Source organism: Bos mutus, chromosome 22 (genome assembly GCF_027580195.1).
Source record: "Bos mutus isolate GX-2022 chromosome 22, NWIPB_WYAK_1.1, whole genome shotgun sequence".
NCBI lineage: Eukaryota > Metazoa > Chordata > Mammalia > Artiodactyla > Bovidae > Bos > Bos mutus.
The window spans coordinates 51,254,189-51,272,116 of record NC_091638.1 but is presented as its reverse complement, the minus strand read 5'-3'; the positions used below and the strand labels follow the sequence as shown (position 1 = coordinate 51,272,116).

The following is a 17,928-nucleotide window of genomic DNA, read 5'->3' as shown; positions in this document are numbered from 1 at the left end:
TCATTTGCCTGGTAAAGGATTTGTTCTCAGAGTACATAAAGAATTCTTACAACTCAGGGGATTCCTTGGTGGCTCAGTGGTAAAAAATTCACTTGCCAATGCAGGGGACACAGGTTCAATCCCTGGTCAGGGAATCCCACAAGTTGCGACCAAGCCCATGGGCCACAACTACCGAGCCAGTGATCCAGAGCCAGTGCTCCGCAATGAGAGGAACCACTGCGATGAGAAGCCAGGGCACCACAACCAGAAAGTGGCCTCCGCAACAGCAGAAGGGCTGTGTGCAGCAATGAAGACCCAGCACAGCCATGAATCAATCAATGAATCTTTTTTTAAGAATTCTTACAACTCAATATATTAAGAAGCCGAATGACCGAATTTAAAATAGGGCAAAAGGTGTACTTCTCCAAAGAAAACATATGGATGAAAAGCAATCACAGGAAAAGATGCTCACCATCATTAGACATTAGGTAGATGTAAAATAAAACCAGAATGAGATATTCACTCTAGGATGGCTAACACTAAAGACCTGGTACTAAGTGCTGATGTGGATGCACAGCAGGTGGAACTCGTGAACACTGCTGGGGGAATGCACAGTGGTGCAGACATCTTAAAAAACATTTTGGCAACCTGTGAAACAAATATTTACCATGTGACTCAGCAATTCCATAAAAGCATATATCCATGTAAAGACTTGCATGTGAATGCTTATTGCAGCTTTATTCATAACTGCCAAAATTTGGAAAGACCCCAAATGGCTCTCAACTGCTGAGTGGAAAGACAAGTTATGGTACATCTGTATAATGGAATACTATTCTCCAACAAAAAGGAATAATCCTCTGAAACATACAACATAGACAAACCTCAAAAACATTATGCTAAGAGAAATAAGTCAGACATGAAAAAACTACACATTACATGGTTTCATTTGTGTGAAATTATAGAAAAGGAATTTCTAAAGCGATAGAAAGCAGATCAGTGGTTTTCAGGAATAAGGGGGTGGGTGAGAGGATTTACTTAAAATACAAACAAGCAGCTTTCTGAGGTGATTAGAAAAGCTCTACACTATGATTACAGGGGTGGTTATAAAACTCTCAAATTGTATACTTAAACTTGGTAATTTTATTGTATGTCAAATACAGGGTAACAAAGCTGACCAAACAAACAAGCAGACAAACAAAACAACATCAAGTATGGTTTTTGCAGTTGGTCTGGGGTGGGGCCCAGGAACCATAATTCCTAACAATTTCTAACATTCTGATATAATGCTAATACTGCTGGTCCTTAGAGAAGTCTTGGTCAAGAGACACTGCCAAAAGGGGTCTATAAGGTGGGTATCATCTTAATTTGTGTCCATTCTGCACCACCACCTAGCACTCCTAACTTCAAGAACACACATATCCCAGAAGACACTGTGGGTTTTTATACCTCTTGATATACCTCCTGAAGGCCTGGGGCTTTCAGGACAAAGTAGAAGTTCTATGGGGGTAAATTAAAGCGCTGCAGGTTCAGAAACAAATGCGGCCAGTCAACACATTCCATCTTGGCAATTCAGCTGCACGTTCTTCCCATACCAGGGCACCTGGCCTGGAACAAAGCTCACACCCACGGCCTTTGCTTACACTGTTCTCTTGCCCTGGAAGATCTTTCCCTGACCTCAAATGCTGAAAATGCACTTGTTCTTTCAGCTTAGTTCAAAGGTTGGTTCCTCTTTGAAACCATATGGAATACTTCCTTTTCTACATTCTCATTGTCATTCTTTCCTCTCTCATTATAGCACTTAAATCTGGTCCTACTTGTCTATCTTAACAAATACTTACTGAATCAAACCAACTTCTAATTAAAGGAATTATTAACAGTGGGGCTATCTGGAAAACAAAGGCATTTGGAGATGCCACTTAGACACCATTTATTCGTTAGTCCTTTTTCTCTGGGAGCATCTCTCTCTCCTTCTGCCATCAGTCTGATTAATTTCTGTGGCACTGGTTGGGTCAACTCCACCTCCAGGCCCCAGGGGTGGTTTGGGGATTTAGGTTTGTTCACTCTGAGTCTTCCTTCTAGCCCCAAGTAGGTTCAAGGAGAGCACATTCCTCAACCCAGACTAACCAGATATCTCCCCAGTGCTCCTTTTGTTCTTTTAATTAAAAAAATTTTTTTGGCTTCAGTGTGTGGCTTGTGAGATCTTAGCTCCCAGCCTGACCAGGGATTTAACTCATGACTCTTGCAGTCGAAGCATGGAGTCCTAACCACCGGACTGCCAGGCAAGTCCCCTTCCCAATGATCTTGCCAGAACCACTCACAGAGAAGTTTATAATATAGAAACGGAAATATAAAATTATAGATTTGAAAAATCTATAATACCTTTTACATATAATTTAAAAAGCAAACACAGTAGATAAGAAAAATTATTACACAGCACTCATCATAATGTTCAAGTCCACTGTGTGGCGATCCTTACAGTACCTGAAGTAACAAAGGAAACACAACGGAAACACTAAAGGCACCGTACACACCTGGTCAGTCACTGAAGCCTGCTGTGTATTGGGTTAGCTAAGAGACACTCTGGGCCAAACAGAGAGAGAAAATACACAACCCTCTGACCTCCAGGTTTTAACAGTGATGAAAGAGGCTTACTCAGGGTTAAAAGAAAGCAATATCCAAAAGAACAAAACCAGAAGCCTAGGAAAGGTGAACAGAGGCCAGAGGTGAACATCGATGGGCTTCAGAAGATTCTGCAGGAAGTGTGCCTGAGTACCTCGCAGCGTGAGTTCCCCAGGATGAGTGGCAAATGACACACTAGTTCTACAGGAGGTGACTTCCAAGAAAGGAGCTGCCCGAGGTCCCCACTCACCTGAGTGATTATGCGCTCTCCATCCTTATAGACCTTTTCTCCTATTACATCCACGATCTTCATTCGTTCTGACACCTGAAACAATGAACACACAAATTCTAAGGAAAAGACCTTCAATAAAAGTCACAAATACTGACAGTATCCATACAACATTGAAATGGGCTAGAATAGTATGAATTACCATTTCACGCCAGTCAGAATGGCTGCGATCCAAAAGTCTACAAGCAATAAATGCTGAAGAAGGTGTGGAGAAAAGGGAATCCTCTTTCACTGTTGGTGGGAATGCAAACTAGTACAGCCACTATGGAGAACAGTGTGGAGATTCCTTAAAAAACTGGAAACAGAACTGCCTTATGACCCAGCAATCCCACTGCTGGGCATACACACTGAGGAAACCAGAGGGAAAGAGACACGTGTACCCAACGTTCATCGCAGCACTGTTTACAATAGCCAGGACATGGAAGCAACCTAGATGTCCATCAGCAGATGAATGGATAAGAAAGCTGTGGTACATATACACAATGGAGTATTGCTCAGCCATTAAAAAGAATACATTTGAGTCAATTCTAATGAGGTTGATGAAACTGGAGCCTATTATACAGAGTGAAGTAAGCCAGAAAGAAAAACACCAATACAGTATACTAACGCATATATATGGAATTTAGAAAGATGGTAACAATAACCCTGTATACGAGACAGCAAAAGAGACACTGATGTATAGAACAGTCTTTTGGACTCTGTGGGAGAGGGAGAGGGTGGGATGATTTGGGAGAATGGCATTGAAACATGTATAATATCATATATGAAACGAGTTGCCAGTCCAGGTTCAATGCACGATACTGGATGCTTGGGGCTGGTGCACTGGGACGACCCAGAGGGATGGTACGGGGAGGGAGGAGGGTTCAGGATGGGGAACACGTGTATACCTGTGGTGGATTCATGTTGATATATGGCAAAACCAATACAATATTGTAAAGTTAAAAAAATAAAATAAAGCTGCAACTCCAGTACTTTGGCCACCTCAAAAAAAAAAAAAAAAAAGAAACCTAACAAGAGAATTGTTTTAACAGCTTTTCTTAAGTTCCCATATACAGACTCATGTTAAAATAGGCTTTACCTCTAGTGATTTAAGAAGCGGCACAGATTCAATAAATGATTCAAACATCTTCCTCTTTTTTGCATTGTTTTTCACTATGATTCTTCTAAATGTCACACGGTCCTGTAAGAAAGAATATGAAAATTCTGGTGAGTGCCCGTGTAAGACAGCATCTGTCATTTAATTAAAACTATGCCACAGCAAAGATTAGAGGTCTTTGGAAGGTACTGGATCAACTGAGTGTTTAATGATACTTCAATTTGAGTCATCACTGGAAGAAAAAGATCTGTAGCCTGGACAAGACAGATGTCTCATGTTGTCACTTGCTGTCAAGTACTCAATGAGTGCCACCTATAGGTCATAAATAAAATAAAAAATTGAAAAAGCTCACAGTCACTGTTCAAGGTGAAAAGATACACCTTCAAAAAAAGGAGATAAGACAGTAAGATGGTTCTTGCCCTCAAGGACTTTATAATCTCAATGGGGAAGTAATACAAAATTTATAGGAATTAAAAAAACCACAGTTCAAGACTGCATATGAAATTTGCTAAATGAACTATACAGACAAAGTGAGTCCCTTAAGAATTCTGAGGAGAGAGTGAATTCACAATAGCCTGGAGTGATCAAGGAAAATTTTGTTGCAAAAATATAAATTTGTCCGGTATCCGAAGGGGAGGTTTTATAAATTAATGGAGAGAGAAAGTAGGAAACTCAAGATGGAAGGCAGGCATGTGAAACATATCTTGACCCCAGCAAGTCAGGGATTCAAACTTGAGACAGCTAACCAGAGTTATGGTCAGGTACTTCTCCAATACATGTATGCGTGTATGGGGAGGGACATGAGCCAGGAGAATGTTAATTGCTTAGGCTCCTACAAGGTTAGGCAGTTTTTATACCTGAGTTAATTGCACCTTTCTTCTACCTTGGGCTCTCAGGAATAGAAATTTTTTTTTTTGAAAGTATACTAATGACATCCTAAAGGCTGAAAGAATGAAAAACAGTAAGGGGGTAAGGGCAAATTTAGGTGTAGGTTTGCTATTTTAGTATTCTTGATGATGGGGTGGGAGCTGGGTGGAGGAAACACATAGAAGACAACTGCGAAGAGATGTCTAAATCGATTTCACTGGCTCATACACCATCAGAGTTCCCTGGTCCACTCCCATGCCAAGTTCCATCTACAGAAGTCACCTCCTGTGCCCTGTGCTCCTAGTGTAAAACGTGGCAGACTCCTACCCTCCCTTCCTAAACTGACGTACAAATGATGTCTGCCCTCTGGCATTAAGCCAGATTCTGCCTCTCTTTTCTTTTCGATCCATCTGCTTGCAAAAAGCCATGCAATCCCTGATTGCTCTAATGGGCTGCACCACTCGCCACTACTTTTTTGAAGTCCAAGGCTGGAGATGTATTAATATCATTTAAAATGTTACTGTTGTACTTTGGAGTATCACTCCATTATCTTTAGACTTCAGTTTCCATGTGTTTTCTGGGCCAATCGAGGCCAAGGGTGCTGTGGAAAGAGAACACTCAAGATTGAGACAATGGGAGTTATGAAGTTCCCTTCCTTATGTTTGAGTAGACATTGTCAAAAAAACTAGTATTTCTAAATCCATTTATAATGTTACAAAGTGAAAGTGTTAGTCGCTCAGTGGTGTCTGCCTCTTTGAGACCCCATGGACCACAGCCTGTCAGGCTCCCCTGTTTATGGGATTTTCCAGGCAAGAATACTGGAGTGGGTAGCCATTCCTTTCTCCAGGGGATCTTCCCAACTCAGGGGTCAAACCTGGGTCTCCTGCACTGCAGGCAGATTCTTAGCCATCTGAGCCACCGATAACATAACAAAGATTACCACAATTGTAGCAATGAACTGTATTTCCAGCTAAAGAGAAAACAACTGCTATCTCTTAGAGTGACTTATCTGTGTTCCAATCTTTCTGTGTATGCTTTTACACTTCCCAGAGCTTCCATGCTGAACAAGTCCAGCTCCTGTGACTGTGGAGGGTATAAAAAAGCACCACCCCAGCTTTCAGGGAGCTTCCAATGGAGCTGTGAAGAGGAAACTCCTACTGTGAAATGGTAGCCCCCTCAGCAAACAGCCTTGAAGTTCAAAAGAGAAAAAGAATGCCACCCTTTCCTTTGACTGCAGAAGTTCCCTGAGAAAGATTCTACTGACTTTCATGCAAGCAAGACAAAGAGGGAAGAGACTAAGTGTAGCAGTTGCCCCTAGTAAAAGAAAGTGAAGTCGCTCAGTTGTGTCCGACTATTTGCAACCCCATGGACTATAGCCTACCAGGTTCCTCTGCCCATGGGATTTTCCAGGCAAGAGTACTGGAGTAGGGTGCCATTTCCTTCTCCAGGGGATCTTCCTGACCCAGGGATTGAACCCAGGTCTTCCGCCTTGTAGGCAGATGCTTTGCCATCTGAGCAGTACGGAATCCAATCTGAGAAACTCAGTGGCAACACCAGGTCCTCCCTGCTTTAGCCTCAGAAGGCATTTCCAAGACCTTGGGAGGCACAAGTGAGAAGTCACACTGTGGAGGACACTCTGGGGGCACTCTCCTGAAGGAAGTACTGCAGCGTTGGAAGGGCTTGGACTGTAAAGCAGGAGAAAAAGACATCTAAAAAGATCACTTAAGGCAGCAGGGAGATGAATCTCACTTAAGATAGCAGGAACAGGAAGAAAGTCTGCACAGGATAAGGCGAGGAACTAGAAAGGCAGAGCAGGGATCTTAGGAGAGGGAGCTTCAGGAAGAGAGGGGTGGGGAGAAGCCCCACAACCAAGGGGCGCGGGTGTCCCCACTTGGTAGCACCCAACATATGCCAGGCACTAAGGGAATGGCTTGTCTCGTGTCCTTCTGTTTAATTCTCATATCCCAACCAGAAGGCAAGCAGTTTCACAGTTCAGTTTTAATAAATTTCTATTGAGACTTTCAGATTACTTAGGAATGGGTTAATTTCCAAGTGTTTGGAGATTTTCCTGTTATCTTTCTGTTACTGATTTCTGGTTTCATCCCACTGTGGTTACAGAACAGTTCTTTTGAATTTGCTAACTTTTTATATCCCAGGATATATGTAGTTTATCTCAGTAAACATTCACACGCTTGAAAAGAATGTGTATTCTCTGCTGTTATGTGACGTGTCCTCTAAGTTTCAATTAGACCCTTTTGGTTGATGGTGGTGCTAAATCCTATAACCTTCCTGATTTTCTTTCTAGTTATTTTATTGATTGTTGAGAAAGGGGTGTTGAAGTCTGCATGTAATACAGTTGTGGATTTATCTAGTTTTTCTTTCGGTCTATCAGTATTAGCTTTACATATTCTGAAGCTCTGTTGTTTGGTATACACAGCTTTAGGGCTTCTATGTCTTCTTGGTAGATTAACTCCTTCATTATTATGAAAATTATAGGGTTAGAGTTTGTTGCTTCTGGTAATTTTCTCTGCCATGAAATCTACTTATCTGATACTAATTTAATTTCTCCTGACTTCTTCTGGTTAATGTTTGCATAGAGTATATCTATTACTGTCCTTTTACTTTCAACCTACCTATATTATTATATTTGAGTGAGTTTCTTATTAATAGCATATTGTTGGGTCATTTAAGATAATCCATTCTACCAGTCTGTCATTTAATTGGCATATTTAGATCATCTATAGTAACAAATCATATGCTAGGGTCGACATCTACCATTTTATTCAATGTTTTCTGTTCTCCCCTCTCTTTTCTGTTCTTCTATTTCACTTTTCTTGCCTTTCCGTAGGTTACCTGAATTACTTTTTAGAATTCCTTTTGATTTGTACAGCTTTTGAGTATATCTCTTCGCACAGGTTAATTTAGCGGTTACTCTAGGTATTATATTTACATATGTAACTTACCATGGTCTACTGGTGTCAACATTTTAGAAATGTGAGTAAAGTGTAGAAGCTTAACTTTCATTTCAGTTCAGTTCAGTCGCTCAGTCATGTCCGACTCTTTGCGACCCCGTGAATCGCAGCACGCCAGGCCTCCCTGTCCATCACCAACTCCCAGAGTTCACTCAAACTCAAGTCCATCAAGTCAGTAATGCCATCCAGCCATCTCAACCTCTGTCGTCCCCTTCTCCTCCTGCCCCCAATCCCTCCCAGCATCAGAGTCTTTTCCAATGAGTCAGCTCTTCACATGAGGTGGCCAAAGTACTGGAGTTTCAGCTGTAGCATCATTCCTTCCAAAGAAATCCCAGGGCTGATCTCCTTCAGAATGGACTGGTTGGATCTCCATGCACTCCAAGGGACTCTCAAGAGTCTTCTCCAACACCACAGTTCAAAAGCATCAATTCTTCGGCACTCAGCCTTCTTCACAGTCCAACTCTCACATCCATACATGACCACTGGAAAAATCATAGCCTTGACTAGACGGACCTTTGTTGGCAAAGTAATGTCTCTGCTTTTGAATATGCTATCTAGGTTGGTTATAACTTTTCTTCCAAGGAGTAAGCATCTTTTAATTTCATGGCTGCAGTCACCATCTGCAGTGATTAGGACCCTTTGAAATATTTCCTCTACATACAGTGAAAATCACATAAGACAATGTTATAACTTTGCTTCAAGCATCTAACCTATTTTAGAAAACTAAAAAGGAGGATAGACTTTTATGTCTATCCATATGTTTACTCTTTTGGTTGTCCTTTCTTCATTCTTGATATTCCAAATCTCCTCTTATCACTTCCTTTCTGTTTACAGAACTTCCTTTAGTCATTCTTTCAAGGTAGGCCTGCTGGTGACAAAGTTTCTGAAGGAAACTTAATTTCTGAAGGATATTCTCACAAGGTATAGAATTTTCAGTTGACAGTTCTTTTCTTTCAGTTCTTGAAAAATGCTGGGATACATGGCAATTAGTATGAAAACCTGGGGAACTCACTGTCATATCCGTCCTTAAGTCCTGAAATCCCTCACCAGTCCACCTTCTCGCTTCCCTCTCTCAGGGTCGCCTATGTTCACCTGTTGTATGATACCCAGAGTTTTCTAGCTTTAACAGGGAAGACTAGGGAGGAATGGGGCTATTCTGTCTTGGCCTGGACTAGAAGTTGTCATCAACATATTTTAAAACTGAGTTTATTTTCCCCCATTATTTCTTGATCTATGTTGAGTATTTTAAGCACTGGGTTCCCAGGTATGTGATGTATTTTCCTTAAGCCAGTTTATTACTCATCCCTCAGGACCAATCTTTTTTTTTTTTTTTTTTGTGGCTGTACCACACCACATTCAGGATCCTAGTTCACTGTGGGAACTAGGAATCAAACCTGAGTCCCTGCTGTGGAAGCAAGGAGTTCTAACCAGTGGACTTCCAGGGAGGTCCTGCTCAGGAGCATTCTTAATTCTGCACTAGTATAGCACAATAAAGTGCTTTAGTATGTCTTTAAAATGTGATTTCATTTGAGGAAATATGTTGATAATTTCAAGGTATATATTTAATTCTGCTTGTAGGAATTCTGCTTGGACTGGTGAGGGATTTCAGGACTTAAATGGAAACAAATTACCATAGAGGTGAACATTTTAAAAACGAAATCTGGAATTTGAACAAGAGGATGATTCTTTTAAGAAGGAAGAGAGTTATATATTTTGAAGGCTTGATACTGAAGGATGCAAGGCGGGTCATCTATAATACAGGACAGGACCTTAGCAGACTATGCCTAAGATATTCTGAGAAAGTTCTGTTTCCCAGAATACGGCTGTCAGCCTTTCTGGTCATCTAAATCTACTGACTATTGGCATGGACCAATGAATAAACAGATGGTCAAACACCACCTGTTAGTGAAAAGTTAGTCCTAGGATAGTTAGAGATGGAAAACACTTTTGGCAGAGCTTTCAATGACACTCATTTTTCTAGACTGGTCTCTTCTGTAGTTATCCTTCCTCTCTCTGCTTGTCTGATGAAAACATAAAGAGAAAATGCAGTAAGAGCTGACACAACTGCTAGGCCACAAGACCCAGTCTTTTCCATGTAATTTGTAATAAGCAGTCTGTTGACAAATCACTTCAGGGAAATGGAAAAACACATTGGTCAAGACCTTCCACAGTGTCTTTCAGATAATCAGCCATAAAACATACCGTGAACCAACAGCCAAGGACAGAGACCCAGAAGTAAGGGGGATGAAAACCATGCTATGCAAGGAGGACCATTTCTCTAACTCACCAGTCCCCAAAGGGAGCCTTCTGAAGTGGCAACAATGGTAGCAGCTCTCGGGGTGTTGTACATCAGAGCTAGTTCTCCAAAACTTCCATGGTTGTCATACTGACCAACAGAGCGGGTTTGATTATCTTTTGTTACTAGAATATCATAGGTTCCCCTGGAAATACAATAAGAAACAATTTCATTTATAATGGGCAGGTATATATGAATAGAAGGTACATATGATATACAATGTTGCTATTGGGGGAATTCCAACAAATTTTTTTGCTAGCATATAGAAACATAATAGATTTTTGCATTTGACTTAGTATTATGTGACTTTGCTAAACTCATTAGTTCTAATGAGTGAACTTGGCATTTTCTAGAGGATCATGTCATCCGCAAACAAAGACAGCTTTATTTTTCTTACTTTCCAACCTGTATGCCCTTCCTCCCTCCCCTCAGTTCTTCTTTCCTCACTCCCTCTTTCTCTTTGCTTTATTGCATCGGCTAGGACCTGCAGTGTAATACTGCATGAAGAGGTGAAAGCAGACATGCTTCTCTGGTTCTCCATCTTAAAGGGAAAACATTCAGTCTGTCACCATTAAGTATGAGGTTAGCTATAGATTTTTTAAAATAAATGCATTAAAAAAAAAAAAATAAAATAAAATAAAATAAATGCATTTAATCGGGTTGGATAAAAGTCCCTTCTATTCCTATTTTGCTGAGTTTTTACCATGAAAAGGTGCTAAACTTTGTCAAATGCTTTTCCTGTAAGTATCGAAATGACTGGTTGGGTTTTCTTTTGTAGTCTGTTGAAAACTAGGATGTAGAATTGATTAAAATTTTTTAAAAATACAATTTTCTCTCTATTGATTGTTCATTAACAGTGGCTAAAGAAAAACATTCACAATGGATGGCATTTGGAGAAATAGGCACTCTCAATATACCACTGAAGCAAATGTAAATTTCCAAATTTCTCCAAGATAATTAACAACAGAACAAATTCCTTGAAGAGACCCTTTTACACAGTAATTTCATTTCTAGGTATTCTAAAGGAGATAATAGAAGATACTGGAAAATATTTAACTGCAAGGATGCTCACCAGGTAATATTTATAACAGCAAAAATCACAATGTAATCTCCTAACAATAAGATAGGTCAAATATATGTCTATATTCATATTATGTAGTCAGTATAAATGATGACATAGAATAATATTGTATCCTATGGCAAACCACTTCAAACAGATTTTTAAAATGAAGTCAATGTATATGAAAGCAATATATATAAATTTAATAAAGAGTTAACTACATTTTACATGTTTGATTGTTATCAGCTTTGAAGCCCTACCACTCCAGTATTTCTTCCTCTTCTGTCTCACATCTGGGAAAGTTGATAAGAAAACCTAGATGCCCCCCATTTAGTGTTGATGGGAAATCCAAATCACACAAGAGCCTGCCCATATACAAGAGTACTCTACCTCAGCTCTACCTTCTACACCATGAAATACCAAGCCAGTCACCTCTCTGTGCTGTCTTAAGTCATTTTTGAACCTCTTGGGAACCTACCCTGTTCACCTTTAAAACACTCATTATGAGAATGATCAATCTTTTCATATCCTCTTAGTCTGTGTGTATGGTATGATCAGTCTTGATATCTGAACCAAATCTGGGGTAGTGGATCTGACCTAACTGTAAGGCCAAGGGAGGAAAAAAGAAAGAATATACTCTGGTAATAAAATTAGGGCAAAATTACTTTCTTCTCTGTTTCACTTGTTTTTTTTCCCTTAAATTTCCTACAAAGAGCCTCCACTTGTCTGATAAAAATCACTAGGTATCACATGTTACACAAGAAGCAAAAAAAGTGGTGATATAACTTAAAAAATTTTTTCTGCCACTACTTATAGAATTCTATGAAGGAAGCCTAAGCATGACAGATAAAAGTAAAAGACTCTTTAAGATGATATCATTTGTATCATCTTTCCTCTTTAAATAAAACATTTCCTTTCTAACTCTAATTGGAACTATTTGTCATGGTATCAAGGGCCCAAAGGTTATCCAAGGAATACATTCTTGAACATTTTTCTGAACGAGCAAAAGGCTTTGATAAGGAAAAGGACTAGTTGAATCTAGTACAGCTACTTGGTACAGATAAAAAGACCCTTAAAAATCAGGGAAACAACTGGAAAGAATTGAGTAAGGTCTGCACAGTAGATGAGAGTACTGTATAAAATGTTAATATCTGATTTTTATAACTGGTCTCTGCTTATGTAAGAAAATGTCCTATTTTAGGAAATATATACATGTATTTGGAGATAAAAGGGCTTATACCAGCAACTTACTTTCAAACACAAAGCTAATCTGGTAAAACATTAACCCGGGAACCTAGGTTTCTAAGAATTTTTTGTACTATTTGTGTAACAATTCCTTAAGTGTGAAATTACTTGAAAGGAAAAAATGAAAAATACCTAATGGAAGACACTGGTGAAGAAACATCTTATTGATCCTAAACTCTGGTAAGTGTTCTTTTCAGGACTGAGAGGGGGTCAGAGGGAGTCCCCCAGATATACCAATAGTAATAGCTCAAGAGGTGAGAACACACCAGGGTGAGCAGGTTAAACCCTCACATTTCATGTCTCCCAACAGACCTAAACCTGGAACAGAGCCAAAAGGGGCCAGAGGTATGGAGGTTGAGGAAATATACCGAAGTGTAAAATCAGGCTAGGATTGAATGATCCAGATGACAATAAAGTGTCATGGAAAGTACTTCTCTTGGACACTTGCAAATAACATGTTTATAAAGCGCATCTTGCACAGCTCACCTAATTGTAGATAGTGGCAACCCAAGTATGCGCTGTACTCAGGACTCAGGACAGCAGAAGATAGAGAAGGGCAGGCTGTGGACAGAGAGCAGCAAACTTTGAGGAGCTTGTTAACCTGGCCCTAAGTCCTGTCTGGGCTGAACAAGGCACAGGGTAAAGCACTTGCCCTGAACCGCGAATCTTACTAAGTACAGGTGTACAACTGCAAAACACCATCTCCTACCGTTCAATGACATAAAAGTTGTCTCCATCATCTCCTTGGTCAATGACATGCTCATCAACTTTGACCGTCCTTTCAAACATGGCATCAAGGACTTGGGATAGCTGTTCCTGCAGGAAACACACAAGGAGAAATGGCGTTTACGTTTATGAGGAAAAAATTTAACTGTGTTTATCTCAGGTGGTGACTACATGGGAGAAGTCCTCACATCAGACTATCGCCCACATCCAAGCAGAAATGCAAGGGTCTGAAACAAATGCCTTCCTGTGGCCATCCAGCTTTGCATGTCCACATACACAGCCCAGTTGCCAAGCTCTCTGAGGCAGTATTGTTTTTGAAAAAAAAAAAAACAAAACACAACATTCTACAATTTGTGTGAAAACAGCATCTAAACCATGGTGCCTATTCACCCAGCCACACAAGACTGTCACCTGCCTTGATGACACGTGTATAGCCATGATGGCTCTACTCTATCATGTGTAATGTTGTGACGCTACCTTCCTACAGGTGTTGATCTTAACAGGATCGTCAAATCTAATAGGCTGAGATGTTTCAGAGGTTATCTCATGAAGCAGCACAGCTGCCCTTCCTAGTCAAGCACATCACTTAATCTGAGTCTGTTTCTTTATTACAAAAAAGTGTTTAATAAATAGCTTCCAGCTCATCAACTTTCATGACTAAAGGATAAAAATCTATGGAAAATATTTATCATATAATAGGTACTTAATAAATAAGCTCTATTATCAGACACTTAATATTCCTATAGTTATTTATATACAACACATACAATTACTTACCAATATCACCTGCAATAACCAGAAGGTAACTGTACCAACAAATATTAAAATAATCAAAACAGTGCTATTCAATTCTAACAATACAGTGGTCTCAGTCTAGGGCCAGCATCCCTCTGTCAGTGACTGCTGAGCGTATGCGCATGCTAAGTCGCTTCAGTTCAGTTCAGTTCAGTCGCTCAGTCGTGTCCGACTCTTTGCGACCCCATGAATCTCAGTACGCCAGCGTTCCCTGTCATCACCAACTCCCGGAGTTCACTCAGACTCACGTTCATCGAGTTAGTGATGCCATCCAGCCATCTCATCCTCTGGCGTCCCCTTCTCCTTCTGCCCCCAATCCCTCCCAGCATCAGAGTCTTTTCCAATGAGTCAACTCTTCACATGAGGTGGCCAAAGTACTGGAGTTTCAGTTTTAGCATCATTCCTTCCAAAGAAATCCCAGGGCTGATCTCCTTAAGTCACTTTAGTAGCGTCCAACTCTGTGTGACCCTATGAACTGCAGCCCACCCAGGCTCCTCTGTCCATGGGATTGCCCAGGCAAGACTACTAGAGTGGGTTGCTGTGCCCTTCTCCAGGGGATCTTGCCACCCAGGGATCAAATCTTCATCTCTTATGTCTCCTGCACTGGCCGGCAGGTTCTTTACCACTAGCACCACCTGGGAAGCCCCAGTGACTGTTAGGGAGCACTAAAGACCAGTTTCAACTCACAGAAAGACTTTCTCTTTGGAGGATTGTGGATTGAAGGCCTGGCGAGGAAATAACTTTATTGCTGAATAATTCCATAGGATTTAGCATTCTGCTACTTAAACTAATGTATCACCAATAAGCAGCTCCTTAGTTCCCTAGTTCCATGGGTGGTGAATACTGTACAAGCTGACAGATACTATAAAAGAAGGCTTGCTATTCGTGTGTCCACATTCATGTGGAGTGTGAGCCCAGCATTGCCTGAAATCTATTTAAATATAGGTAACAAATTCAAATTTTCACATACAACACAGGCCAAACACATACATCTACACCTGGTGTGTCTGGCCTGTGGGCTGTCCATTGGCAGCCTCGTGTTCTGAGTAACAAATCTTCTAGCCCAGAAGATCTTCAAAAACATCAGTGTCATGAGACATAGAATAAGGTACGGGGGGAGCATTCTGGGTTAGAGGGACTAAAGTCATGCCATAACAACCAAAAGCAACATGTGATTCAGGACTGGAAAACAAAACGAAAAAGCTATAGAAAACTTTCCTGGGAAAAGCTTAATATGGACTGTATTTAGGTAATATTATTACAATAGTGTTAAATTTCATGGGCTTAATAATGATAGTGTGTTAATGGAGGAGAATATCCTTGTTCTTGGAAAATATAACTTAAGGCATTTAGTGGCTAAGAGCCATGATGTCCTCAATATACTCATAAATGTCTCAGGACCTAAAAAAGCAGTTTATACATACCTATATATGTGCATACATATACACATAAGAGACAGAATAAATGTGGCAAAATGTTAACAACTGGTCAATCTAGGTAAAGAATATATGCAAGTTTTGATTTTTCCATAAATTTGAAGATTTAAACACAAAAGTTTGAGAAGCAAATTGTTTTTAAACTGGAAACAAATTCACTCACTGGAATGACTAAAATTTTAAAAGACAGATAATATCAAAAGTTGCTAAGGATATAGAAAAACTGGGAATATCATATATTGTTGGAAGGAACACAAAATGGTAAAACCACTTTGAAAAAGATCCAGCAGTTTTGTATAAAATAAAAAATACATCTACCCTATGACTCAGGGATTTTTGTCCTCAGGTGTTTTATTGAAGAGTACAAAATGTCCACAGCATTATTATCAAGAGTTAAAAAACAAGAAATAGACCAGGTACCCACTGTCAGAAAAATGAATAAGCAAACTGGCATCTTCATATAATGGAATGCTACTCAGCAATAAAAGGGAATGAACTAACACCATGAACAATGACACACTGAATGGATCCCTCGACCTGATTCTCTGAGGACACAATATAATTTCTATAGTAGTCTGGCCAAGATGTATAACCACATTTCAATTGTGAAGAAAGAGCAAACAAATTCAAATTGAGGTATATTCTATAATGTAACTAACCAGCACTCTTCAAACTGTCAAGATCATGAAATACTAGAAAGGACTGAAAACTATCACAAACCAGAGGAGACTATGGAAAAATAGCAACCAAGTGCAATAAGGGACTCTGGACTGGATCATTAACTATGGAAAAAAACATTAGGGAGAAAACTGATGAAAGCTGAACAAGGTTTTTAGTTTAATTAATGATACTGTAATAATGCAAATTCCCCGGTTTTGATAACTGTACCGTGGTTATGTAAGATGCTAACATTGGGGGAAGTTAGATGAGGGCCTATGGGAACTCTTTACTATGTTTACATCTTACTTGTGAGGCTAAAACTAGTTCAAAATAAAAAGTGAAAAAAGAAAATGGAATGCTGAACAACATGAAAGAATCTCAAAAATATTGTGCTGAGCAAAAGGAGTTTCTTACAACGGAGAGAAATCTTGTATGATTTATTATGTGAAATCTTATATGATTTCATATCACGTATGATTCTACTTACATGAAATTCTAGAAGGCAAAATGAATTTATGGTAGAATAAATCAAAATAGAAGTTGCCTCTGTGGGGAGGGGAATAAGAGTTGATCATGAAGGGGCATGAGGGAAGTTTCTGAAGTGGTAGTAATATTCTGTGTCTTTTTTCTGGCTGCATACATTGTGCGGCATGCGGAACTTTAGCTCCCTGCTAAGTGCCTGCACTGGGAGTGCAGTCTTAGTCTTAGCCACTGGACCGCCAGGGAAGTCCTAAGTTCTATAATCCTCTTTCTTTTTAAAAAATATTTATTTTTATGTATTTGGCTGTGCTGGGTCTTAACTGTGGCACGAGGGATCTAGTTCCCTGACCAGGGATTTAACCCGGGCCCTCTACATTGGGAGTGCAGAGTCTTAGCCACTGAACTACCAGGGAAGTCCCCGAAATTCTATATTCTTGACAGGGGCTTGGATTACTTAAGTGTATACATCTGTCAAACCTAAGTGAATGTACATTTAAAACTCATCCATATGTTTCATTACATGAAAACTTTACATTAAAAAACAACAAACAAATACTGAACTCCAGTTCATGATATGAACACCAAAATATTTAAGGGAACTATACTGAGACTATCCAAAAAAAATAAGATGGGTTAATGTAGGGCAGCAAACAGCTGACTGTAAACATTTTACTGGAACACAGCCATACACTTTCATTTATGCATTGCCTATGGCTGCTTTCCTGCTACAATAATGAAGTTGAGTAGTTGTGACAGAAATGTTTCATATTTGCTATGTATGGGCTTCCCTGGTGGCTCAGATGGTAAAGGATTCGCTTGCAATGAGAGAGACCTGGGTTCGATCACCAGGTTGGGAAGATACCCTGGAAGAGGGCATGGCAACCCACTCTGGTATTCTTGCCTGGAGAATCCCATGGACCGAGAAGCCTGGTGGGCTACAGTCCATGGGGTCCCAAAGAGTAGGACACGACTGAGTGACTAAGCACAGCACACATCTGGTTCTTTAAGCAAAAGGTTGCTAACCCCTCTGTTGAGGGTAGATGGTATATAACACAACAAGCATAGCAAAATGTTAATGTTAGAATCAAGGCAGAGGATAAATACATGTTCTGTAAAACCCTTCTCACTTCATTGTATTTGAATATTTTCAAAAAAAAAAATATTTTCATGATAAAATGTCAGAAAAATATAATTAAATCTGAAAATTTTATTTTTCAATACTGAAATGATAAAATGATGTTCTTCATCACTGAGAAAAATCTGAAAAGTAGACTGACATAGCAACTTCCTTTAAAACATCTGCTAGTATAACATTTGCAAGGGGTTTTATTCACAGTAGATAAAGAAGTCCCTTTTCTATTGATACAGATGAGTCTTCCAGGGAAAACAGCACACAGACCAGTATTTC

At 39.8% G+C, this 17,928-nt stretch overlaps 1 protein-coding gene across 1 annotated transcript in view; it reads right to left on the bottom strand.

Moving 5' to 3' along the window:
• PRKAR2A (protein kinase cAMP-dependent type II regulatory subunit alpha) overlaps window positions 1-17,928 on the bottom strand; it is a 71,981-nt gene that overhangs the window by 11,001 nt on the left and 43,052 nt on the right. Inside the window, exons 5-8 of the mRNA XM_005909351.3 lie at window positions 13,133-13,239; window positions 10,110-10,263; window positions 3,966-4,067; window positions 2,849-2,923 (exon numbers count right to left, since the gene is read on the bottom strand). Coding sequence (XP_005909413.1) covers window positions 2,849-2,923; window positions 3,966-4,067; window positions 10,110-10,263; window positions 13,133-13,239 — 438 coding nt within the window. The remainder of the gene's footprint in view (window positions 1-2,848; window positions 2,924-3,965; window positions 4,068-10,109; window positions 10,264-13,132; window positions 13,240-17,928) is intronic.